Raw genomic sequence first — 23,297 nt, 5'->3', positions numbered from 1 at the left:
AAATGTACGGTTTGATGTTATTTTGGTAAAAGGTGAGCGCAGCATCATGACAAGAACAGCAATTGAATACTGCCGAATGAGGAAATGGAAGCAAAAGCAAGCTCTTACTTGACAATACTTGTTTACCAATAGTTCAGAAAAGCGGCACAGTAAGCACAAGGCCCCAAGTACCGTCTTATCTGTTCCTTCCGAGTTATTATGACTCGCGCAAATTTCCGTCCCACCGCACCGGGACAGCCGAAACGATCCCCCGATCCCAAGTCTATGGCTATTCGAATGTCTGTAAACACGATACCGATGATCTACTCGCGGCTATCCTGCCCTGAATCAGTTGAACCCGTAGCTTGCATGACTTGTACCTACCGCTCGTAAGTACCCGAGACTCGGGTTAACTACGAGATGCCAAGAGCCGACCAGGCTGGGCACCGTCACTGAGTGGACAACACCCATGCCGACCTTCCTGTTTGCGACAAACAGTTCTATTAGGATGGACAGTTGGAGCAACACGGTTGAAGTCTTATCGGGCCATGGTAGACGTATAAAATGGGCGTTGGTAAGCTCTAGCATGGCAATCGCAGCCTCAGCCAGCTCTACGCGAAAATGCAGCTTCTCTCGGCAATTGCGACCACGGCGGCTCTCGTCGGCAGCTCACACGCGCTCAATTTCACCGGCGATGTTGTGAACGGAGTTCCTGTTATTCAGGGCCTCAACCTGGCGGACGTGCCGCCGCAGACAGTCTCCAAGTATTACATGCGCGCGGGCGAGCTCAATGGCGGACACCCGGTTTACATTCCTATCATGGTCGCGCGCGGAACAGAGGAGAGTCTGCACACAGGCAAGAAACTGTCGCTTTCGGGTACCATTCACGGTGATGAGCTGAATCCAGTTCGCGTGGTTCAGCGCGTCTTCGAGCAGCTCCAGGACCAGGTTGCAACACTCAATGGCACTGGTATGATGTTCTACTAGTCGTCATCTTGAAATCCGAGGCTAATCTGGATCTAGTCATTGGTATCCCGACCATCAACCCAATGGGAATCTACATGAGTCAGCGCAACTACTACACTGCTGCCGGAAGCGGATCTCTTATCAACGTGAACCGCATTTTCCCTGGCATTGCACCTACGGAAGGAGGCAGTGGACCGAACATCCTTGCCTACAACATCTGGAACCAGATCTGGGCCAACACCAGCAACGTCGATGTTGGTATCGATCTCCGTACGTTCTTTACGCCCAAATTCATACCTAGAACTTCCAACTAACAAACGTTTACTAGACACTCCCAGCACGGGCGCAGACACCTCTCTATGGTGCTATGCGGACTTCCGCCTCCCCTACGTCGAGCGCCTCGCCAAGCTCCTCCAGCCCGATACGTTGAAAATCGACGTCGGCGAGCCCGGCTCCATCGAGACTACGTTTGTCGACTACGGCATCCCCTCTCTCACCGTCGAAATGGGCCAAGCCAGAGTCTGGAACACCACCCTCGTAAACCGCGTAGTCGACTACGTAAACCGCGTCATGGTCGATTTGAAAATCACTCCTTCCAACACGACTGTCGAGCCCGACCTAAGCAAGACCTATGTCATTACCACCTTCCACGATACGTACACGCAGTACGGTGGTTTCGTAGAGACGCTTGTCAGCGTTGATGAGCCTGTTTCAAAGGGCCAGCCTATTGCCAATGTTCTGAATGCTTTTGGCGATATCCTTGAGACGGTAGTTGCGCCAGAGGATGGACGCATGTTTTCGATTCCCAGAGATCCGAGTGTGGAGCCCGGTGCGAGTGTGGGCGAGATTGCGTATAACAGTACCGACCCGGCTTGTGCGGATGGATGCATTCTGTCTGGCCCTCAACGAAGGCGATGATTTAGTGATTTAGTGATGTATTGTAATAACTAATCATAACCGCTAATGCGAATACAAAAGAAAATTCATGTATTGTTAATGAAACGAAGTGAGGTTTTCTCCACATGTTTCTGTACATTCTGGCTGCGGGGCGTTCCTGACATCGTATGCCTTCTGCGCATGCTCGAATGGTTTCCCAAATGGGGTAATTTTTCATGTCCGTACACATAAGCTCATTTTATTTTCTAAGAATTGACGAATTGGTTTCCATTCGGTAAATCATCATGTCCGCGTCAGATAAGGAACTGATCAGCCTAACCGGACTTCACTGTCCCACTTCTTCAGCCTTACAGAGACAGAGGGAGATAAACTCAGTCCTTCTTTTCCGTTGTTCCTGGAATCCCCTGACGCCAATCATCCATCCCTGCGCCCATCCATACGCACTAATGTCCATCATCCTCCGCCGAAAACTTCACAATCAAAAACACCATTACACCCATCGCTAAACAAAGCGTCGTCCCACCCATTAGCAGCAACACAAACTTGGTCTTCTTGATCTTCTTGGCCCTCTCATCTCGCTGCAAGACATGTGTCAAGCGCTCCTGCCTACCCATCTCAATGTCCGGTGTATGAAAAGTGCGAGGTTCGCGATTTCCAGCGCGAGCTGCATGCGCAGACGGCGGTGATAGGCTGAATACACGGCTGATGAGCGAAGGGCGAGGCGGGGTGCGGAGAGGTAGCTCGGTCGGGAAGATGCTAGAAACGAGAGTTGGAGAGCGGGACAAGGACGTCGGGTTTGGCTCTTGGTTGATGAAATGGCCGGGTGTTGAGGGTGTGTGCAAGGGAGATGCAAGGCGTGGAGTGTTGCTCGCGATGTTCACGTCCGACAAGGGCATATTGGCGCTAGAGGTAGGGGCCAGCTTGGGCGGTGCAGGCGCAGATGTATTGTTTGTGCGGGCGCTGTTGGTAGTATGCTCATTCACCATGTCGTCTTTTGCTTCAATATCAACTGTAGGGAACTTCCGAGTTGAAGACATGGTAGTGGTTGGATGTGAGTTGGTAGCTGTCAAATAGTGAAGAGTGAGAGGTGGGTTCAAATAGCTTTAGGGATGGCGTTGACGTAATTGGGAAGGTGAGACCCGTTTGATGGAGTGAATGGAGCGTCACAAGCTCCATGTTTACCAACGGAAATCCCTTTCATCTACCGATGCATCGCTACATTGGGAATATATGTACTACCGAGATACACTTAAGGATCCTCGCCGGGGATACTCTATACAAGATATAGTGTAGTCTACTCAGGGGTCACTGCCAGCCTCAGCATGTGCCTGCCAGATGAGCTCATGGATCAACAATAGCGAAATTCTAAACCCAATCGGGCACAATCACCCCGAACATACCTACCAACCACCTGCTAGAGCAATCCCAGCACTCTGCTGGCTGCAAACTCATGTTCTAACAAGTGAGATCCTCTCCACCCAATCGATGACCCAGTGCAAAAGTAAACAAGGAGGCAAACGGAGTTTGTCAGTTCATACCTGTTTGGACATGCCTGAATGAAGATGCATGTCGAAGCGAATGACACTATCCTGCTGCCATCTCGCCTAAGGTGTCTGCTCGACATTGACCAATTGATTTTTCATGCACACGGGCCTCTGAGCCAGTTGGAGCGAATCATGGTAACGAAAAAGGGAATATTCATTACTGTCACTTTTGAGTGCAGATCTCATTCGCGCTTATCATGAAGAACCCCACTTATACACCAAAGACATTGCATGACAAGATTCTGGGGTAAGATTTGATCAGACGCTTATCATTTTGGCGAAGATGTGGCCGTGGAAGTCTTACAACGTATTCTACCTAACCTAGTTCGACCACCAATCTTACGTTAACATCATTCATTCTTGTTTACCCAACGAATCATCTTTCCTTGTTTAACCGAGGCAATTGCAATCAGAATACGCCCCGTAGAATCTATTGGCAGATCAATACACCTTGCGCTGCCGATTTAGGAGAAAAAGCTGGTCAAGACGAGCATGTAAGCGCCCGGCAAGGCCTCCAACAACTAAAAGCTCACCCTCGCAGTCGCGTACAATGTACGAAATTAGTCGAATCAACGACTAAGAACTCACTTTGAAAGACGTATAAGTAGCCCTCTGTTGGTGGCCCACCACACCATGCTTGGATCTAATCATTCCTGATCCCACAGCCACAATGGAGTCCTCATTCGACTACATCATCGCAGGCGGAGGCACCGCTGGTGTCGTGATTGCTTCTCGTCTCAAAGAATACCTACCTAACTCTAGTATCGCATTGCTCGAAGCAGGTCCAAATGCAGTGGACGATCCCACTATCGACAATGTCGCAGACCCAATCAACTGGATGCCGCTATTCCAGAAAGGTTTCCTCATAGATTACTCAACCACACCACAAGAGCATCTGGGTGGCAGGAACATCATGAATGTTGCAGGCCGTTTGTTGTCAGGATCAAGTGGTGTCAACATTGGGTTGTGGATGCGAGCCTCTGCTGCTGATCTAGACGTCATGGCTGAAAGAGCGGGAAATGCAAGATTCAAATATGGCAACATGGAAAAGTACTACAAACGCCTAGAGACGCATTTCGATGCGACAGCTGACAAAGAGCGCTATGGCTTCGAGGGCAAGATTCATACCGTAGGTGGAAGACAATATCCAATCCGAAATATTCTCCAAGAGAGTGCAGAGAACCTGGGCCACAAGTACAATCCAACCAGGGGAGACCCGACGGGTCTGGGGGATATCACCCAGTGCTGGCGTGCTACTTCCGAGTCTACTGCGACACGACAACACAGTGCCAGAGTATACGACCTAAGCGGCGTCGAGGTTCTTTGCGATACATCCGTCGCTCGCATTCTCCTCGACGACTCAAAGCGAGCCATTGGAGTCGAACTTACCTCCGGCAAACGCATCATGGCGAACAAGGAAGTCATAGTCTCATGCGGGACTCAGGTCTCCCCAAAAATCTTGATGCTATCTGGTATCGGCCCCGCCAACGAACTGGCCAAACACAACATCCCCCAAACCGTCGATTCACCCGCCGTAGGCCAGAACCTCTGCGACCACAACGCCATAACGATGTTCTTCAAGCTCAAAGACGCCTCAAAAGGCTACGCCCGCCCGTTCAACGGGCTCGCGGTACCATCGTACGGCCAGGGTCTCCCCTTTGATTTTAGCTTGTTCGCAAATATCCCTGATACAGAACTTTCTCCGTACCTCAAGGACGATGGCATCCGCATTGATGAACCGCAAGAGGGGGATGTGCTACTACGGCCGAATCGGTGCCACTATGCTAGTCTGGTGGTTTACTACCCTTTTCTTGCTGATCCGACCATCTTTCCCACGGTCAAGGAAGATGGCGCTCATATTTCGCTATGTGCATTCCATATGCTTCCGCTTTCTCGCGGTAGTGTAACGTTGAGTTCGGCGGATCCCAACGATAAACCTGTGTGTGATCCGCGCTTTCTTTCTACTAGCACCGATCGGTTTATTCTGCGCCGCGCTGTGCGTGAGAACTTGCGCTTGGTAGAGACAGGGCCGTTGGCTGCGGAGGTCGAGGGCGAGGTTCCGCCTACGGGTGCGCAGTTCTCTGCGCTGACGACGAAGAGTAGCGATGAAGAAATTGATGCAAGGATTGCGCAGTTTGCAGGTACGATTTGTCATCCCATGGGCACATGTGCGTTGGGAACGGTGTTGGACGATGCGTTTAGAGTCAAAGGAGTCGAAGGGCTTAGGGTTTGCGATGCCAGTGTTTTCCCGGAACCGATTGCTGCTATGCCTTCTTGCACTATTTATGCATTAGCAGAGTTGTGTGCTGATCTCGTTGCTGGGAAGGCCTAAATCTTCGGTAAGGGATGGACGGAAGTGGGTAAGATGGCAAGTCACTCGGTATGAGATGGATGAGAACGGCTTACATAATAGCATAATGTTCATGATGTTCACTACTTAGGAAATATATTCATTACAAGTACCTATTCTCCGTATGAGAACGCAAAAGAGCATCCCCACATACCACTATATGCTACCCCATTACTACTTCGCCCAGCTCCTCGAGAAAACTACTCGATATCCACTTTGCGGATCTCTACGTAGCCCGAGTCCAGCTTGGGCACTTCAACCCTCAACACACCGTCCTCCAACTTGGCAGTGATGCCATCAGCATCAATGCTTGCGGGGTTGACTCTTGTTCCTAGACGAATCTTCCTCTCAAAAGCGCCCACCTTCCTCTCGTCAACAGCAAGTGTCTTCAAGAATTCTTCATTGCCGGGACGGTATATAACACCAGCAACGCTCAACTCGCTCTTCTCGGCGTCCCAGTTCACACCAATGTCTTCCTTCTTAGCTCCAGGAAGGGAGATGTGGACCACATAAGCTGATTCAGTGTCGAAAATGTCGGCTTCAGGAGTGTGGTCTTCGTTTCCGGATGATCTAGCCTTGTTTCCAGAGTCATCGTTCGAAGGACTGGAGTCGTTGAACTGGTTGAAAAGATGAGTGACAAAGGTGGATGGGTCGAAAGGGCTGCCTCCGAAACCGAAGGGACCGCCTCCATGTGGACCCCCGTGTCCCCATGGGCCCCACCCTCCGCGGCGACCGCCATGGTAAGGGCCATGGTGGGAACCGAATCCATGGTGCGGTCCAGGACCGTGGCGAGGCCCAAAGCCACCCCTGCCACCAGGTCCACAGCGGCCGCGTGGTCCTCCACCACAACGACCATGGCGTTCTCGTCTGCCTGAACAGTCCTCGCCACGGGCTTCGTTATCAGAACCGGAGGTACCAGATGGGCCCTCCCCATTGTCGTTTGCATCGTCCATCTCTGCATCCTTTTCGCCTGCAGGCTGGTGTTCATGATGGGCGCGAGGAGGACCACCACGATGAGGCATTCCTCTACCGCCACCGAAGAATCCATGGCCCCAAGTCCAAGGGGCAAATGGATCCGGAGGACCCTGGGGTCCTTGCTCATTCTCAGCACCGTCTTCGCGGTTCTGGCCAGAGCGAGATTGTTGAGCGCCTTGCTGTTCAAGACTTGCGATGAAGTCCCAGAAAGGCGCTGACTGGTTCATGTATGCAACTGAAGGCATATTGATAATTTGTAGATTATGATAATGGACTGATGAGAAGGTGTAGACTGAGTGTCTGGTTGATGTAAAATATCGCCTACCTTTTCAAGCATATTATACACAGCAAAAGGCTCCAGGCATCACTTTGCACGTGCAAGCGTACGTACGTGCGACCCCCCTTCGCTGTTATCGCCACAGCTTCCAGTCAGTCACACTATACGCCATCGATATCGAAAGCCAATGGCATGCTATATTTCAAGTTTCCTCAGAAACATACAGAAACAACGAGAAGGATCATCGATGACAAGCTCCTCTATGCAGTGTCTAGAGCGTTGTCTGACCACGTTATAGGTAGGCAGTAGGGTGTTGCGCGTCCGAGTGGTCGGTGAAACCGGAGGCTAGTTTCCTCCGATGTGGCGGTGGCTGTAGCAAAGAAGATATGATTGGCTGCCTGGGCTACAAAAACGGTGTGCTCAAGGCATGGCTGACAAGACTGTCGGTAGCTTCTATTGTCCGAGTTGGATGTTAAGTGACCAATGCATTAGAATGATAAGGAAGGACGAGGAATGATGAGAAAGAAAGGGGGAAGTGTGTCAAGAGGGCTCTTGGTCGTCAACGACATGAGTGAGGCTGTATCTTGACTAGGAGAACGTATACCCCGTAGTCTGGTAATCTCTCCTTTTTTCCATTAGGTATAGAGTATTGGTTTACTTACAGACTTTGGTTTATGGCAATCATTCGATGTTCCTTAGACTCCTTGAGCTGGATCTAGAACAAGTTGCAACGAGCAAGTATGTCAAGGTGCCAAGAGAGTAGCTCACCAAAGGAACCAGTTACAACAAGTTGATGACGCATGATTCGATGATATCTCGTCTTGCACAAGGCTGGGGTGGCGAGACTGTCCAAGCAGGAACGGCGCGGGGGAGGGGTAGCTGCCATTAGCTCTGCCGCGAGCTCTGCCATGACGCTATAGGTTTGCAACAAGCAATGGTGCCCCACCTAAACTTCTCTTTCCACTGCTTTCAACCATCCACTCTAATCTCCACTCACGTCTTCTTTTCACCTCCACTGAAATCAATTTCTGCAACTTCAATTGTTAACAAAGGAAAAATACAACCACCATGTCCACAGCCATCCCCACCTCCACCTCCGTCCACGAGTCTGCTGTCATCGAGGCGCCCTTCAGTGATGTCTGGCACCTGATCAAGCTCCAGGACTTCAGCAAGTTCTGGACCAAGCTCGAGAAGAGCGAGTTCGTCAAGGGCACATCCGACGAGACCGACATCGTCAAGTGGACATTCAAGGACGGCACTGAGCTCGAGGTGAAGCAGGAGGAGCACTCAGTACGTAATTTTTTCATCCTTTCTGTGGTTTCTTTTTTTTTTCTTCACAAGTCGCTAATTTGGAAAATTTTAGTCCATCGACCACTTCATTACGTACTCCGTCATTACTTCCAAGCCAGAGCTCTCATACTCTTCGGTCGTCTCTACCATTCGTGCATACCCCGTCACATCTGGCAAGCACCAGGGACAGACTTTCGTCACATGGTCTGGCAACTTCAGCAGTGACGCTGATGCCAGTATGTACTCGCTTTCTTTTGATTTTACTTTCCAGGCTAACATACTCTAGGTGTGATCCAAGACGCCAAGTTCAAGCGCCGCGAGGCTCTCGCCGACCTTGCTCAGGCCGCTTCGAAGAAATAGTGTTCGAAACCAAGGCACTGCGGCGAATCGAGTCCGCAGAACTTTACATTTACGGGTGACTTTATCGCATAGCCGCCAAAGTTGCCCTGTAGCTGCTGAAAAGTAAATGTCAGCGTATGCTAGAAACTGGATGGAAATTGTCTTGTATGATAGTAGTAGCGTTAAAGAAAATGAACGGCACAAACACTTCGTATCCACTGCCAAGTTGGAAGTGATGAACAGGGTTGATTAAGAAATGGTTCAAGTTGTTGATGCACATTATGTTTGTTTTTCCCACTTGCCAGACGTCACTATGCAGAAGAAACTTTGTGGCTGGCGGAACATGTTCGCCAAGACCAGGAGAATAATGAATTTGTCACTGAAGTCCAACAAGATACACTCATAAATCAACATCATTCAACTATATGCTTTCCTTCCTAACAATGTCATTTCAGATGCTACTTATAAATCGCTACAAGAAAGTAAAACTATGGACATTTCCAGATGAAATATGCGGCACCAAACCGCACCACATCAACAGCGCTGGCGAGAAAACAGTACAAAATTGCCATAAAAAAACGGAAACCCATCCCAGACCAGGGGTATCTTGAAGCAACTTTCTTTTTTTCATTTCGCCCTGCAAATGCTCCCAAAACACCCATTGGTATCCAATCCAGATCTCGGATTGTTTTCCGTTTCCTGGAAGAAAACGCCAAAGGATAATGAAACACAAAACAACGGCAGGGTATAACGGTATTCATCGACCGAGTTCTCCTCTTAAGCAGGCTCACGCTGGTTAACCAGTCCATCCCATGTCGCCGCCTTGCTGACCGCCCGGTTGCCCCATCCGCTGAGCCTGCTGCTGTGCTTGGCGCATCATCATCATCTGCTGCATCTGCTGCTGATTCATCTGATTCATCTGGTTCATACCTTGCATACCTTGCATGTTCTGCATGCCTTGCATACCAGTGTTCATCTGCCCGTTTTGCATGCCGCCCATGCCGCCGTTCATCTGGCCCATCTGGCCCATGTTCATGCCTTGGACATTTCCCATGTTGCCCATGGCGTTCATGCCTTGCATCGTGCCTTGCATGCCGCCCATGGCATTCATGTTGCCCATCATACCCTGCGGTAACTGGCCACCATTTGCCATGGCCTGCTGGCGCATTTGCATGATTCGGTTCTGATTTGCGGCTGCCTGGCGTTGCTGTTGGAGAAGCTGTTGATACTGCTGCATTTGCATTGGATTGGCAGGGTTGGCATTCTGCATGCCCCCCATTTGACCCCCGTTCATTTGATTGCCCATGCCATTCTGCATCTGTGCCATCTGCGCCTGTTGCTGTTCGCGTTGTTCCCGCTGCTTGATTTGTAGCTCCATATGCTGCATCTGCTGCATGATCTGTGGGGGTATGCTTTGCGTGTTGCTGTAATTCTGCATAACTGTTGCCTTTTGTTGCTGATACCTTAACCGCATCTGTTGCAAGCTCATGTTAGCAAAAGCCATGCCTTGTTGAGGCATAGCGTTTTGCGGCATGGCCCCTTGGGTTGACATGTTTTGCATGCCCATTTGCTGTTGCTGCTGCTGTTGGTTTTGGTGCTGCTGTTGCAGTTGACGGAAATAGTGCTGTGCCAGCTGCTGGCGGTAGGCCTGCGGGTTTTGATTGGGAGGGACACCAGTTTGCTGAATATGTTGCTGGGCCTTTTGGAATGCCATTTGCTGCATTTGTTGTTGTTGATTACCCGGAGATCCTCCTTGTTGCTGCAGCTGCTGCATCCGCATCTGTTGCACACGAAGCTGCTGCATTGCTTCGGGGGTCATGTTTTGACCGGGTTGGGGTGTCTGCATCATCATCGGTGTCTGGCCTTGCATCGCCATAGATGGGCTATTCTGATTCATGCGACTCGGCGTAGGCGTCATGTTACGATTCGGCATTGATGGGTTCATGACTGGGGTACCCTGAACAATATGGGGTGTACCAGTGCGGCTTGGATTTTGTTGCTGGCTGATTGATCGGGCCATTTGGTTCTGGTGATGGGAGATAGAAGACGGCGGTCGCGCTGGACTGTTGATGGCCTGGTTGGAAGCCGACGGCACCATTGGAGTGCCCCCAATGGGGTGTGAGGCTTGACCACCGACCCGTGGGGATGCCGCAGAGGCAGTCATGGGTGTCTGTTGGCGTATCGTTGGCGAAAATTGGGACTGTGTTGCTGATTGAGGCGTCTGTGTAACTTGTGCTGCCGCAGCATTCGCCATTTGGTGCTGTGCTGCCGCAGCGGCCCGTAAGGCTTCGTTCTGCTGCAATTGAGTCTGTTGCAATTGGTTCTGCTGGAGCTGCGCCTGGTGTTGTGCTTGTTGCCGAAGGGCGGCTTGTTGACGTTCAGCAACTTCAGCCTGTTGTCTGCTCTCCAATTCCCTCTTCCTCTGAAGTTCCGCCTCCATTTGTGCCTGTCGTTTAGCCTGAGCAATGCGAGCGTCCTCCTCCTTCTTTCGTCGATCATTCTCTTCATGATTGGCCCGGATATTGGCAATGGTCTTGAAACGTGCAAATGTTTGCGAGTTGGCGGCTGCACGCACTGCGTTGTCATCATTTCCAGTAGCTGCGGCTGCCATGACGCTTTGGAATTCGTCACCAGCAAGCATGAAACGCTGTAGACCCTGCGCTTCAGCTTCGTCAGCAGCCAATTCAGCAGTCGTCCTCTTGCGGGTCTTGCGGGGAGGCGCAGGATTCTTGTTGTTCGGATGCGTAATAGCATCCATGAGTGCAAGCGATTCTCCAAAACTCTTAGTGGGTTCCAAATATAGCGGTGGACAGGTAGTGTTCAAGACTTCGGCTTCGAACTCGTGAAGATTGGTGTCGTCGAGGACCATCTTTTGGCGCTTCGGGCTGGGGCCGTTGGGGAAGGTCGGCGTCGAAGGTACACCGGTCATCGGGGTTGGCGGCATACCTGCAGCTCTGCCTTGAGCCTGCATCCTTTTCAAGGCGGCCATATCTGGAACAGGCGTCGTAGCCAGTAGCTGTATGTCGGCCAAGTGTGACAGCGGAGTTGGGAAGAGTACCACGGTCCTGACCTTGCCGAGTCCTGCCTGCTTGTTTGGCGTACCGTTCTGGCCAGGAGCAGGCATGTTCTCTTTGTCCTCTTTGACGTCCTCATCTTTGCTCTGAACCGGTGGTTGTGTAGGCTTCTGTTCAGGCTTGTTGACTGGAAAGGGAGCATAAGGAGATGGAGTGATGAAGTTGTTATAGTTATGGATTGAGAAAGCGTTGGTGGACCCTTCTCCAGTGTTGTTGGCATCGTCCTTGGGTTTCACACCGCTCGAGCGGTAGTCGTGCACTTCGACAATGAGGCAGTTGTCGTACCAGGGTGTATTGAACTCATACAGCTCCTCTACCATGTTGTGGGGTACCACCTTGTCCTTGATAGCCTGGAGAAGCTCGCGCATGGGCGAAGCATATGACAGTGTCTCCTGGGAGTCATTGAGACGGAAGTGCTTGGGGTGCAGGTATACGCGGAGGGAAGGCGGCTTTCCCTTGTGCTTGGCCAGGATATCTTGCTGCGTGTATACTGGGCCACATGTTAGTTGTTGCAAGGCATATGCTCCTTTTGGCGAAGGACATACCAAATTTCCTGGCCTCTTCTGGCTTCGCGCTGTCGTCCTCCATGTTGGACTGGCGGGTGGCGGTGCGCGCGACTCCGGGTCGTTGGGACTCCCGACGCAAACGTGGAGGTTGCGACGGGCGTGCAACTGCAACTGAACCCGACATGGTGGTGGTAACGGAGCTGGAGCTGGTGAATATGTCGGTGGGGCGGCTGTGGGACGGGCTTGCCGCCGGGGGAACCAGAGCCGACGGCGGCTGGAAGGCTTGCAGTTGCGGGATACAAAGGGTGGGCGCAAAGGTGCGCGCGACACCCACCGAGGGATGGCAGTGCGCGGAAGAATTGACGGCTCGAGGGGGCGGAGGGTGTTATTGGTGATGTTCTGACGCGTAGAGAGAGCCGACGTGATGTTAGTTGATGGCCCGAGGCGATGCGCCGCTGCCTTGCAACCGCCAAGCAGGGGTCCTAGGGTTTCATCATCAGTCACGTGGCCTGCACCAATCCGACGACACTCCAACCATCAAGCCTCAACGCCACAACATCAACATCATCCCAGGCATGTGGCGCGGGGTCTTGCATATGCCCGTACACTCGGTACCAGAGTTTATTGTTTTCCGTCATCTCTAGGCTGGCTGGGTTGAGATCTGAATCTAATTGGCTTCAAAGATAACAAACCAGACACGGTTTCTCGCCCTTGGGTATGGGGCTTGCTATACAACGACATTGATCTCGTTGCCACTTACCCACCCCTCTACTGTCTCCTTCAAGATGTCCCCCAGATTCTTAATAGTCCTTTGCGAGAACCACGCTAAGTGCGGGCTCATGGTGATGTTCAGATCCTTCGTCTCCTCCTCGAGTAATGGTGTATCTTCAGGTCCACCAGCAGGCTCCACTTGATAGACATCAGTGGCATAGCCGGCGATGCGCTTCTCCTTGAGAGCCTGGACGACAGCTGCCTCATGCACGATACCACCCCGCGCTATGTTGATGATGACAGAGTATGGATGCATCTTGGCGAGCTCCTGTGTGGAGATGAGATTGAGCGTCTCAGAAGTTCGGGGCAGCGACAAGACGAGTACGGTAGACTGGCGGAGGACATCGTCAAAAGGAATGCGGCCATCAGATGTATCGGGGGCCGGAAGAATGTCACTGAGTGCAGGTGTGGCGGGTGTCTTGCGACTCGCAACCAGTACGCGCATGCCGAGTGCATTGCCCAATGCAGCTATCCTTTTGCCTGTGGTCGTTGGTTATGATCAGCCCAGGATCTTGCATCCTAAACAGGGCAGGGAAAACGAGCAAAACGCACCCAGACCACCGTATCCGATAACACCCATGACCTCGTCCCTGCACGTAATGGGTGGCTTGCCATCCGGAAGGCGCATGTAGTGGTTGACACTACCCTTGTCTTTCCATTCGCTCGGTTGTGCTCGCGTTATGCGGTCGAGCAACACGGTGCGCCTTCTGGCAGCGAAATAGAGGCTGATGGCGTGTTCTGAGACGGCGTCCAGATTAGCCCCCGGACAGTTTGTTACGCGAATGTTGCGTGACCGACAGGCATCGAGGTCGACTGGGTCGGTGCCTGTTGCGGAGACGGCTATGTAGCGCAGATTGGGGGTAATGGTGGGGTGCAAAGTTTCGGCATCCAATCTAATTGTCGTCACGATAATGATGGTGGCATTGCGGATGCGTTGGTGAAGTTGGTCACGCGACGAGGTTGATTCGTAGGCTGTGAGGTTGTAGGTAGTGCCCGGGGCAAAAGCGAAGCCGTCGACGGGGAGGGGCTGGTGCTGCTTCTCAAGAGCGACAATCTCGTGATGCATCATGAATCTGTGTATGTATATGCAGTATGTTCTGCCTCCCCTTCTCTCCATCTCCGCTTTATACCGGGCGCTGCTCCACACATGCACACCATGGCTCCAGTGCCCCCCACCCCATTGATAGCCATTACCGCATTTGACACTATAGGGCGCGTTCGGCCGGCGAGACAGCTGGACAAGTCTTGCAGAGCCACTGTCACCATCAATGCATCAGCCTCTCTACCTACCTGTCCCCCCTTATTCATACACTTGCTCCACGGATACGAGCCCATGCAGCTCCAGCCTAGTAACAGTAACGTAGAGTAGCTTGGGCGACCGTAGCCCCGGATCGCTGCCAGAATCTGGAGTGTGAGCCGAAGCGGGCGGCTGCCATGGCCCTCTTGGGAGATGCACTCGGACATGTCCTATTGGTTCGGCGCAAGATTCAAACACGGCGCGCTGCAAAATGCCTTCTTCACTCCCCACACGTTCATCATCAGCGCATGCCTCTGCTTGATGCTGGCCCTTGGTCAGCGTTGCATTGCCATTGCTAGGGACTCTCCTTGAAGCATGTCGTCAGGCGGCCGGCTCATCATCGGCTCGCAGCAGCGCCACGTCTGGCCCACTTCTAGAAACCCTCTCATTACCCAGGCAGTGGAGCGCGGAGCGTGGATGCATTAGGGCCTGCTTTCCACATGCTCGGTGTTTTTCCAAGACCCTCTGGGGAGCCCTATCCGAACCCGTCCCGCCAGCAATTGGATCCCAAGCTCGGCACACTTTTTGCCATCCGACATTCGTGTGGGTAGCCTGACAAGACTTGTCTCCAAACTGTCTAGTCGCCTTGGACCATGCGCCCACTGACGTTCCTCTGCAGCCCTTCAAAGCCTGCGCTGATCCGCCGTCTGGCACATGCCACAGACATTTGTTTTGCGACAACTTCCAAGGCCCATTCCGACTCCAGGCTCCCTCTTCACAGACGATAGCGACACGCCCACCATGTCTGACTACCGCTACGGCACCCAGTCGGATGCCTATGCCGCTGACCACGGCCATGCCCTGCGCCCCAATGGCATCGACAAGGACTCCAAGTTGGGCAACACCTACTCGGGCTCTGGAGACGATGTTGCTGGCAACAACGATCCAGATGGCCTCCTCGCTGCCATGGGCTACAAGGCCGAACTGGTGCGCTCAAGATCAACTGCCCAAGTCGCCTTCATGTCCTTCGTTTTGGCTTCCGTCCCTTACGGTTTGGCAACTACCTTTTACTATCCTGTAGTTGGTGGTGGCCCTACCAACATCATCTGGGGCTGGCTCGCTGTATCCCTCATCATCCTCGCCGTTGCCGCTTCCCTCGGCGAGATTACCAGTGTTTACCCCACCAGTGGTGGTGTCTACTACCAAACCTTCATGATTACGCCCCCCGCTTACCGCAAAATCGCCTCGTGGATATGTGGTTGGTGCTTCGTAGTCGGCAACATTACTATTACTCTCTCGGTCAACTTTGCTACCGCTCTCTTCGTCGTGGCATGCGTCAATGTCTACGAATCCTCTCCAGGTGTTGGCGTACTGGCAGGCGAGCCCTACCAAGTTTTCCTCATCTTCCTTGCCATCACCCTCCTCTGCAACTGCGTGTCTGCCTTTGGCAACAAGTACTTGCCCTGGCTCGATGTGAGATTGCCCTTTTCACTCCCTTGCTGTATGCGCATCACTTACACTCGAACAGACCTTTGCCATTTTCTGGACCTTTGCCGGTGTGATTGCCATTGTCATATGCGTCCTTGCCATTGCGAAGAATGGCCGTCGAAGCGCCGAATACGTCTTTACTGAATTCGATCCCTCTAACTCTGGATGGGTCCCTGGATGGTCTTTCATGGTCGGACTCCTCCACGCTGCCTACGCAACCTCCTCCACCGGAATGATCGTCTCGTGAGCCTCCCCTTGCCTGCCCAAGCAACTTGAAACAGCTTGTTCCTGCCCAATGCACACTCCCAAGCGACACTTCCCAAGCAACAATTCCTATGCGACACACCCTTAGCAGCCCATATACCATTGCGACATCCGCCTTGTCCATATGCAGTAATTCCCACCCAAACCAAGTCAAATGCTAACAGTTGACATAGGATGTGTGAAGAAGTCAGAGAGCCAGCCACCCAAGTCCCCAAAGCCATGGTCGCCACCGTTGCATTGAACACTATCTGCGGCCTTGTCTTCCTCATCCCTCTCGTATTCGTTCTCCCCAACCAGGCCGACCTCGCAGCTTTGGTTTCTGGCCAGCCCGTACCCGTCATTATCAAGAGTGCAGTAGGATCATCTGGTGGAACTATTGGATTGCTCGTTCCCCTCCTTGTCCTAGGACTGATCTGTGGTATCGGATGCACGACTGCTGCATCTCGTGCTACCTGGGCCTTCTCTCGTGATGGCGCTATCCCAGGCTACAAGCTGTGGAGGACTGTCAACACCAAGCTTGACGTGCCGCTCAACGCCATGATGCTCAGCATGGGAATTCAGATCATCCTTGGTGTTATCTACTTCGGTGCCGCCGCCGCTTTCAATGCCTTCTCTGGTGTTGGTGTCATTTGCTTGACATTGAGCTATGCAGCCCCTATCCTGGTCTCGCTCCTTACCGGCCGCAAGCAAGTCAAGACTGGAGAATTCCACCTCGGAATGCTTGGTACCTTCTGCAACGTTGTCGCTCTTGGTATGTTCTACTGTATACGCCCACAGTCAAGTGGAAACTAACAATCTCTACAGCCTGGTCTGCCCTTGCCACTCCTCTCTTCTGCATGCCCACTTTCCGCGAAGTCACCCCCGCAACTATGAACTACGCCTCCGTTGTACTTGCCGCTGTCGTCGTCGTCTCAACCATCTGGTATTTCGTCTGGGGTAAGAAGAACTACGAGGGACCCCCAACGCACGAGGACGCTATACTTGAGGCTAGGAGAGCCAGCATGGCAAGTCGCTAAGAGAGATGCTCTAATGTGTACGATGATAGCATCACGCCAAAGAAGTGTGAAAGAGGGCGAAACTCCATGAGTTGTTGTCCTCCAATCTCGACTTTGCAATGAGATATCGAGCGCATTCATTGTATAAGACGTTATTGTTATTTTTTCCCAGTAATGCAATCTTGATACCCCTCCTCGATTTCCTGTACATACTACACAGCCTCCTTTCCTCACCACTAAGCACTAGAGACAATGCAGTACGTAGGATTCTGACCTGGTAGTATGTGTGAGAGAAGTTTCCCCCGTATCGCCGAGAGTAGCACCGCAAACTGCAACATTGCCAGCCCCAACAAACCCGATCCACATAGCGAGTCATAGTAGCAAGAAAAAAAGCGCGCACGGTCGCACACATAGAACACGGACCATCCCATGGGTTCCTTTGATTCCTGTTTGCAAGAGATAAGAGAATGAGAGAGAGGCATTTGTTAGCCAATTAGCAAACCGCATCCCTATTTTGCCCTTAATCCCCCCCCCCCCAAAAAAAAATCACACAGGAGAAGGGAACGACAGAAAGAAAAAAAATTCTTTCCGATTATGAAACCTTGTCTGGGATCGATTGGTCAAATTGTTCACGACAAGCGAGAGAGGCTCAGCCTCAAACGTAGACGTTTCCAAGCGACATGTACATGTTTTCTATTGCATATGCACCAGAGACCGCATACGTACTTTAGCCGCGCCAGCGAGCGTGTTCTGCGGTTAATTGGCTGTTTTTTTTTGTGCACAGACGGGCTGGGCAAATGTGCGGGCGGCGCGAAGGTACCCGAGGAGGGGAGCTGAGAGACAGAGAGGCGCGGATGAGCCGCCTACGTAGTTGATTGTACTTGATGTTGCATGCAGGGACTATGTATTTGTATGCATGTACGATGGTTACGCCCATGTATACACTTACGTATACGAATAGCCTTATGTACTACACTGGCCTTTTCGTTGGATGCGTATCACGAACTCGCTTCCTGGCTTCGAATTTCTCTCTCTCCTCCTTTCGGTCGTTCGTCGGTCGTACTCGTGGGTGGCCATAGTCTAGGGCCGGATAGACCGGAATATAGGCCCAGGAGAGGCGTACTGTTAGTAAAAAGATGGGGAGTGAGTGGGGACAGGAACAGGAGGGTATGATGTCAGAGGCGGAAGGTGCACTGTTGTGATACGTAATTGGTGTTTTGGTAGTAGTAGTAGTTAGATGCAGGAAAAGTAAGATTGATACTAGGGATTTTCTACTGAAGCGAAAAACCTCCTCTCACACATACATGTAGGTATGGAGGCTGTTATCGCAATATCCTCTGATACTCCTTCTACGCTACTGTCTTGCTAGTCCTACTTGCTGGTCTCTTTCAAGTCGATAACAGAGCATTTCGACTCTGTCTCGATTTCTAGATTTCGCAGCTACTCTATTATTTCCCTCAATTTAGTCTCCGCCAGTGACCTTTCGTCAGTGGACTTGAGCGGAGAATCAGGGCGGCCCAAAATAGGTGTGCATATCGCACTGCTAACAGTAGTCGCAGATCTAGACTGTGAGATCAGGATCTTCATCGATATTGGCATTGCAGTGTGTCGTTGTGTAGTCGGATTCTCAATGAAGGGTTCCTCATTAGGAACATTAGTGGAAACAGATGTATTGGTGTTATTCGAGGTCGTATCAGAAGAAAGAAGGTGAGCTGTTCCTTTGGCAAAGCCGATAGCGTCACTACGAGGTAGCCTGAGATGGCTATCTGCGCTGAATGGTTTGAGTGAAACACGAGAAAAGGGCTGCGAAATCTGTTCCCAAGTTGTAGAAAGGTCTACCGACCTGTGTCTCCGTATACCTGGGTCGGTTTTGGAGAAACTGGTCTTCGTCTCCATTGATGATCCGTCCAGTTCACTGTCGTCGTCATCCAGAATACCATCAAATAGCCTGGTCATTAGATTCTTTTTGCGAGGAGCTTCACTCTTTTTCTTCTCCTTCTTCGACACATGCCGAGGACTAAGGACTTCCCCAAGCATGCCCTTGAAGTCGCCCTCGTGCCTCTTCTCCTGTCGGTCGTCAGAATGGCGCTCGGTAAGAATAGACGAAAGAGTGCTTTTAATTGGACTATGCAGATGCTCTCTAGATTGGAGTTTGGGCGAGTCAGTATTATGGGCTTTAAGTGAACTTGTTGGGGTGGTGTTCGTTTGAGCAATGATGGGCCGTTGATGGATTATCAGCGGCTCTTCGGACGGCTCAGGGATGGTCAGGTCAGCATCGAAGTCGATCCATGGGGCCACCTCTCGGACGTTGACTTTAGGTAGAGTGCTGGCAGTAGTATGGGTCGTTTTCATCGTATGTGCACTGCTTGCATTGGAACCTGCCGGGCTTGAACGCCCATTTGGACTGTTGGATGTCAGATCGGCTTTTGCGTGAGTGTTTCCTCGGTTGGATCGAGAAGGAATAGCCAATGTGCTATTCTTGTCCACTACTGTGAAGTCCAACGGGTCTGCAACAGGAGCAGTCTTTGGCGAGAGTGCTTCATCATCTCCTAAAACACGAACGTGTGCTTCTTCGTCGAAATGAAGACGTTTAACCATGTCTTTACGTAGTGCGCTTGGGGCAAGATCGAAAGCTAGTGGCTTTTGTACCGCATGCGGAGAAGGTGGAGGCATAATGGGGCGCACAGCCTTGGATGTGGGATAATGATCTTGATTGTCATATGCTGCTTTTGCTTCGTTTTCTCTACCGTCTCGGCTCAGCTTGCGAAGGCGCTTGTATTCTGCATAATCGTCGATTTCAGTCGCAGTAGGCCGATTGATAACGACATCCATGGGCGTCTGGTCAGCACGCTCGAATCTGACATCGAAGAGAATGTCGCCCTCTTTCCATTGCCCGCCGGATGTGTCTGCACTTCTTGCTTGCTTGATAGACCAGCCTTTGACGCTGTACACACCTTCATACCTTACTCCAGCCTTTGGACCCCATATGCTATTGATACTATGGCTGCGAAGTACCCGCACGGGATCTCTGCTTCTCGGAGTAGCGGAGGTAAGTCGAAATTTGCCCTTGTCCTTCTGCGGAACCCGGTAGGTGAAGCGCGATTCGCAGCTGGCTTCGAGTTCACCAGTGTCTTTTAGCAACAAGGCATATGCCCCGTGTTTATCATAAGTTGTGCCACCATCACAGGACTCGAGGCCAATAATGCCGGCATGATGTGCGAACAAAGGATTGATCCACCAGCTACAAAGGTTGTCAACACGAATTTGGCCAGGACGATATGCTCAATTTACCTTCCAGCGACAAAGCCTAGGTCGCCTAGTCTATGAGATCGCTTGGGGTGAATATTTTGGGGACATGTCTTGGCCCACCGCTTGAGTAACGCCTGTTTGCAGATATTAGTCCAGACACGAAGTAGTAGTGATAGTTGCTTACGTCGCGAGATTGCTCGTGCACGCTGGCAATTCCCTCAAGCCGGCCCCCTCTGCCGTACAAGAACGGGTGAACTGCATTCAAAGAACCAAACTTGACGGTCCAGGTATCGATGATCGTATCGCAGTCATCACACAACCGGCCAGGCCAGCGGGTCGCCACTCCAGCGATGTCCTTCACCGCTCTATGAATGCCACTCGCTCGCAAGTCAGATAAGGTGATGTTTTTGGCGTTCTGAAGAGCAAGAAATATCTCGTGTAGGGTTATGATGTCATCGGGTTGAAGCACATCAGGGCCGTCACGAGCGACACGTAAGTCCAGCTCATCGCGAATCCATTTCGTGACTTCCTTGAGCCTAGATCGAGAGAGTTTAGGGTTGCTAGGAGATGCGGAGGTGTGGTGAGAAGACACAGTGAGTGGAACCGACACGTTTGATGCACGGTCGGGTGCCATATCGTGAGCACTAACGTGATTGAGAGCAAACCAAAGGATACGTGACGCGGATAATGCAAGACTGAGGCTGAGTGAATTGACAAGAGTGGTAGCTGTTGCTGGAGGCTTTCGCGCTAGGACCAAGGACTCCTGCCCATCTGAGGGACATGGGATTGCAATTTCCACCCATGGTACACACTGATTGGCTATTTCCTTTGCCCATTCACCTCACTTCTTGCTATGTTTTCGCTTTTTCTTCTTGCGGCCTTTGGGCTCCTCCACCACCGGTACTACTGCTTCTTCCACTTCGCCATGATCACTGAAGCCACCCCATTCCTCATCCTCAGAAACCGCAACTTCAGTTACTTGTACCGGCTGCTGATTGCCTTCACGAATAAAGGCAGCCACGAAGAAACCCATTGTACCTTCTTCAGTACCCTTGTCACAACGAATACATGCTTCCAATACATCTTTCTTGAATGACTCGTCCATGTCACCATCTATCTTATCCTCTTCCCAGATGCCTCTTCTGTGCCATTTTTGCAATCCATCCACTTGCTGATCCCGTTTGAGAATCCTCCACCCCCGCTCCTTTGCGACCGAGGATGCCAGCGCCTGGAAAACGACGCCTTCGTTCTCCTCGAAATGGATCGAGCATGTAGAGTAAGTGATTTTGTGCGCACTCTCGAACCGCATGGCGTGAGTGAGAATATGAAGTTGAAAGCTAGACAAGGCGGCCAGTCGTTCTGTCAATTTGCCATGTATTGGTGTCTCTTCAGGTGCCGAATCATCCATGTCCAGGTTCAGCGTCGGTTGCGCGTCGGCCTTTGTTGCCTCATCACCTCTCTTTCGCTTTCTTCCCTTTTCTGGCTTATGTGATGTTGTTTGGGAGCCAGGTGCATCAGGAAGGTGCATTTTGATCGCATCATCGCGCCCAACAATACCGGTACCTGAGCAGCTTGGATCAAGAAGTATAGCTCCAACGTTGGCGTACTCGTCTGACCCAGGTTTAGCGGCTATGAAGTCGCTGTTACCCTTTACCTGGACAATGCTATCTGCCGACGCCAACTTGACCATCTTCTGTAATGTAAAAGTTCTGCCTTTGTCGCGCTCGAAAGCAATGACCTTTTGTTCCTCGCCCGGCTGCCTTCTATCGGAAACAATGGCGGCAAGATGTGTGGTTTTATTTCCTGGCGCCGCGGTCGCATCAATGACATGACCATCGTCTGGGGTCGGATCCAGCAAGTACGCGGGAAAGCAAGATGCTTTATCCTGGAATATTATCTGACCCTTTGTGTAAGCAATGGACCTGCTGAGATCAACCTTAGAGGGCAGCGCAAGCAAATTAGGGATGTTCGGGTCTTCGTAGTAGACTTTGGAGCTCTTTGGCGCAGTGAGGACGTCCTTTAGGACTTCTGTCTTGGTATACCCAGAAAACGTCGTTGCAAGCTGTTCCTGTAATGTCGTCTTAATAGTATTGACGCGCACCCAGCGGGGATGTCTACTCTTCGAAGCATCGCCGTCTTCTTTATCCACTCCACCATCATTCACAGCCGCTTTGAATGCTTCAAGAGTAGCAAATCCATGGCGTATACGGGCTTTCGTGAGCTCGGCGCTCAAGCGGGCTTTGTGTCGGGTAATGGCGAGCTTAAGTACGTGGTTGGCGGGTGCTGCGACACCATTCTTCGCAAGGAGTAAATCGTGTGAAAGCAGAAGGGCGAGAATTGGAGTCAGCTGAGATTCGTAAGCTATTTTTCATAGAAGAACATATTTGAGGTATAAACCTTCTTCTCTTCTGCGAGTAACTTGCACTTCTCAATCACATCCTTCAATACGAGCGACCATTTCGACGTTTCTGCAATCAGCGCAAAGAGCTGCCCAGGTGTGCTCTTCAGATCTTTCTTATTATATATGCGCGACTTGAGCGACCCGCCGACATTGTCGGAATTGGCGAGAATGGTCGCAGCCTCGTAGTAGAGTGACATGGAGACTTTGTCGCGTAAAACCAAAAAAAACCTGCCCAGGAACTTTTTGGCGTTGAGGCCGAGCTCCGACCTTTTTCCCCGCACACCTCCGTGATCCACCCGCTTTTATTAAGTGCCTTGGCCGTTTCTCCAATTCTCCACGCACGATGCCACCTTGCATTGGATCTGCAGGGACGTGTTCATCACGATGAAATGTTTCCCGCAAATGCGACCACCTTCTAACAGATCGTCGCCCCGTCTTCATTTCCCAAATCTTAGTCTCACTTCTCGCCAAGCACATCTGCGATTAAATTTGAGGCAACAACCGTACTCGCCCAATTGTCACTCACGCATCACACACGAAAAAGGAATCAAAAATCGGGATGAAAAGTGTTTGATTTTCATCTACCTTGGTTCAAACATAAAAGAAAAAATATACATAGGAGCCAGTCCTAAACTCCCATATCCTTTCATCAAGTCCCTTTGGTCCACTGTTCCATGCCCTGGGGTATATATATA

The 23,297-nt window shown here is 51.4% G+C and overlaps 11 protein-coding genes across 11 annotated transcripts; 4 read left to right on the top strand and 7 right to left on the bottom strand.

The window, feature by feature from the left end:
* Positions 1-600: 600 nt before the first annotated feature.
* Positions 601-1,863, top strand: COCVIDRAFT_35783 (hypothetical protein; the record flags this gene model as incomplete). The annotated part of the gene is made up of 3 exons (XM_014703494.1): positions 601-949; positions 1,003-1,215; positions 1,274-1,863. 3 exons carry the CDS (start codon positions 601-603, stop codon positions 1,861-1,863), a joined length of 1,152 nt encoding a protein of 383 aa, XP_014558980.1.
* A 422-nt stretch (positions 1,864-2,285) lies between these two features.
* Positions 2,286-2,879, bottom strand: COCVIDRAFT_35782 (hypothetical protein; the record flags this gene model as incomplete). The annotated part of the gene is made up of 1 exon (XM_014703493.1): positions 2,286-2,879. The coding sequence occupies one exon, from the start codon at positions 2,877-2,879 to the stop codon at positions 2,286-2,288; it is 594 nt and encodes a 197-aa protein (XP_014558979.1).
* A 1,177-nt stretch (positions 2,880-4,056) lies between these two features.
* COCVIDRAFT_35781 (GMC oxidoreductase) lies at positions 4,057-5,718 on the top strand (the record flags this gene model as incomplete). The annotated part of the gene is made up of 1 exon (XM_014703492.1): positions 4,057-5,718. One exon carries the CDS (start codon positions 4,057-4,059, stop codon positions 5,716-5,718), a length of 1,662 nt encoding a protein of 553 aa, XP_014558978.1.
* A 218-nt stretch (positions 5,719-5,936) lies between these two features.
* On the bottom strand, positions 5,937-6,956 carry COCVIDRAFT_14063 (hypothetical protein; the record flags this gene model as incomplete). The annotated part of the gene is made up of 1 exon (XM_014703404.1): positions 5,937-6,956. The coding sequence occupies one exon, from the start codon at positions 6,954-6,956 to the stop codon at positions 5,937-5,939; it is 1,020 nt and encodes a 339-aa protein (XP_014558890.1).
* A 1,100-nt stretch (positions 6,957-8,056) lies between these two features.
* Positions 8,057-8,638, top strand: COCVIDRAFT_35779 (hypothetical protein; the record flags this gene model as incomplete). The annotated part of the gene is made up of 3 exons (XM_014703491.1): positions 8,057-8,278; positions 8,352-8,514; positions 8,565-8,638. 3 exons carry the CDS (start codon positions 8,057-8,059, stop codon positions 8,636-8,638), a joined length of 459 nt encoding a protein of 152 aa, XP_014558977.1.
* A 775-nt stretch (positions 8,639-9,413) lies between these two features.
* On the bottom strand, positions 9,414-12,381 carry COCVIDRAFT_14061 (hypothetical protein; the record flags this gene model as incomplete). Its single annotated transcript, XM_014703403.1, has 2 exons — positions 9,414-12,181; positions 12,237-12,381. 2 exons carry the CDS (start codon positions 12,379-12,381, stop codon positions 9,414-9,416), a joined length of 2,913 nt encoding a protein of 970 aa, XP_014558889.1.
* Positions 12,382-12,924: 543 nt separating this feature from the next.
* On the bottom strand, positions 12,925-14,034 carry COCVIDRAFT_35777 (hypothetical protein; the record flags this gene model as incomplete). The annotated part of the gene is made up of 2 exons (XM_014703490.1): positions 12,925-13,448; positions 13,521-14,034. The coding sequence occupies 2 exons, from the start codon at positions 14,032-14,034 to the stop codon at positions 12,925-12,927; spliced, it is 1,038 nt and encodes a 345-aa protein (XP_014558976.1).
* COCVIDRAFT_92988 (hypothetical protein) lies at positions 14,034-14,432 on the bottom strand (the record flags this gene model as incomplete). The annotated part of the gene is made up of 1 exon (XM_014703489.1): positions 14,034-14,432. The coding sequence occupies one exon, from the start codon at positions 14,430-14,432 to the stop codon at positions 14,034-14,036; it is 399 nt and encodes a 132-aa protein (XP_014558975.1).
* Positions 14,433-15,006: 574 nt separating this feature from the next.
* COCVIDRAFT_35776 (hypothetical protein) lies at positions 15,007-16,973 on the top strand (the record flags this gene model as incomplete). Its single annotated transcript, XM_014703488.1, has 4 exons — positions 15,007-15,678; positions 15,734-15,936; positions 16,131-16,708; positions 16,762-16,973. 4 exons carry the CDS (start codon positions 15,007-15,009, stop codon positions 16,971-16,973), a joined length of 1,665 nt encoding a protein of 554 aa, XP_014558974.1.
* Positions 16,974-18,878: 1,905 nt separating this feature from the next.
* Positions 18,879-20,766, bottom strand: COCVIDRAFT_72281 (hypothetical protein; the record flags this gene model as incomplete). Its single annotated transcript, XM_014703487.1, has 3 exons — positions 18,879-20,193; positions 20,244-20,335; positions 20,386-20,766. Coding segments are annotated over 3 exons (1,788 nt in total), but the record flags the coding sequence as incomplete, so codon positions are not given.
* A 276-nt stretch (positions 20,767-21,042) lies between these two features.
* Positions 21,043-22,799, bottom strand: COCVIDRAFT_24671 (hypothetical protein; the record flags this gene model as incomplete). The annotated part of the gene is made up of 2 exons (XM_014703423.1): positions 21,043-22,548; positions 22,599-22,799. 2 exons carry the CDS (start codon positions 22,797-22,799, stop codon positions 21,043-21,045), a joined length of 1,707 nt encoding a protein of 568 aa, XP_014558909.1.
* Between the last annotated feature and the right edge of the window lie 498 nt (positions 22,800-23,297).

Source organism: Bipolaris victoriae (genome assembly GCF_000527765.1).
Source record: "Bipolaris victoriae FI3 unplaced genomic scaffold scaffold_22, whole genome shotgun sequence".
Taxonomy (NCBI): domain Eukaryota; kingdom Fungi; phylum Ascomycota; class Dothideomycetes; order Pleosporales; family Pleosporaceae; genus Bipolaris; species Bipolaris victoriae.
This window is presented reverse-complemented; position numbering and strand designations above follow the sequence as displayed.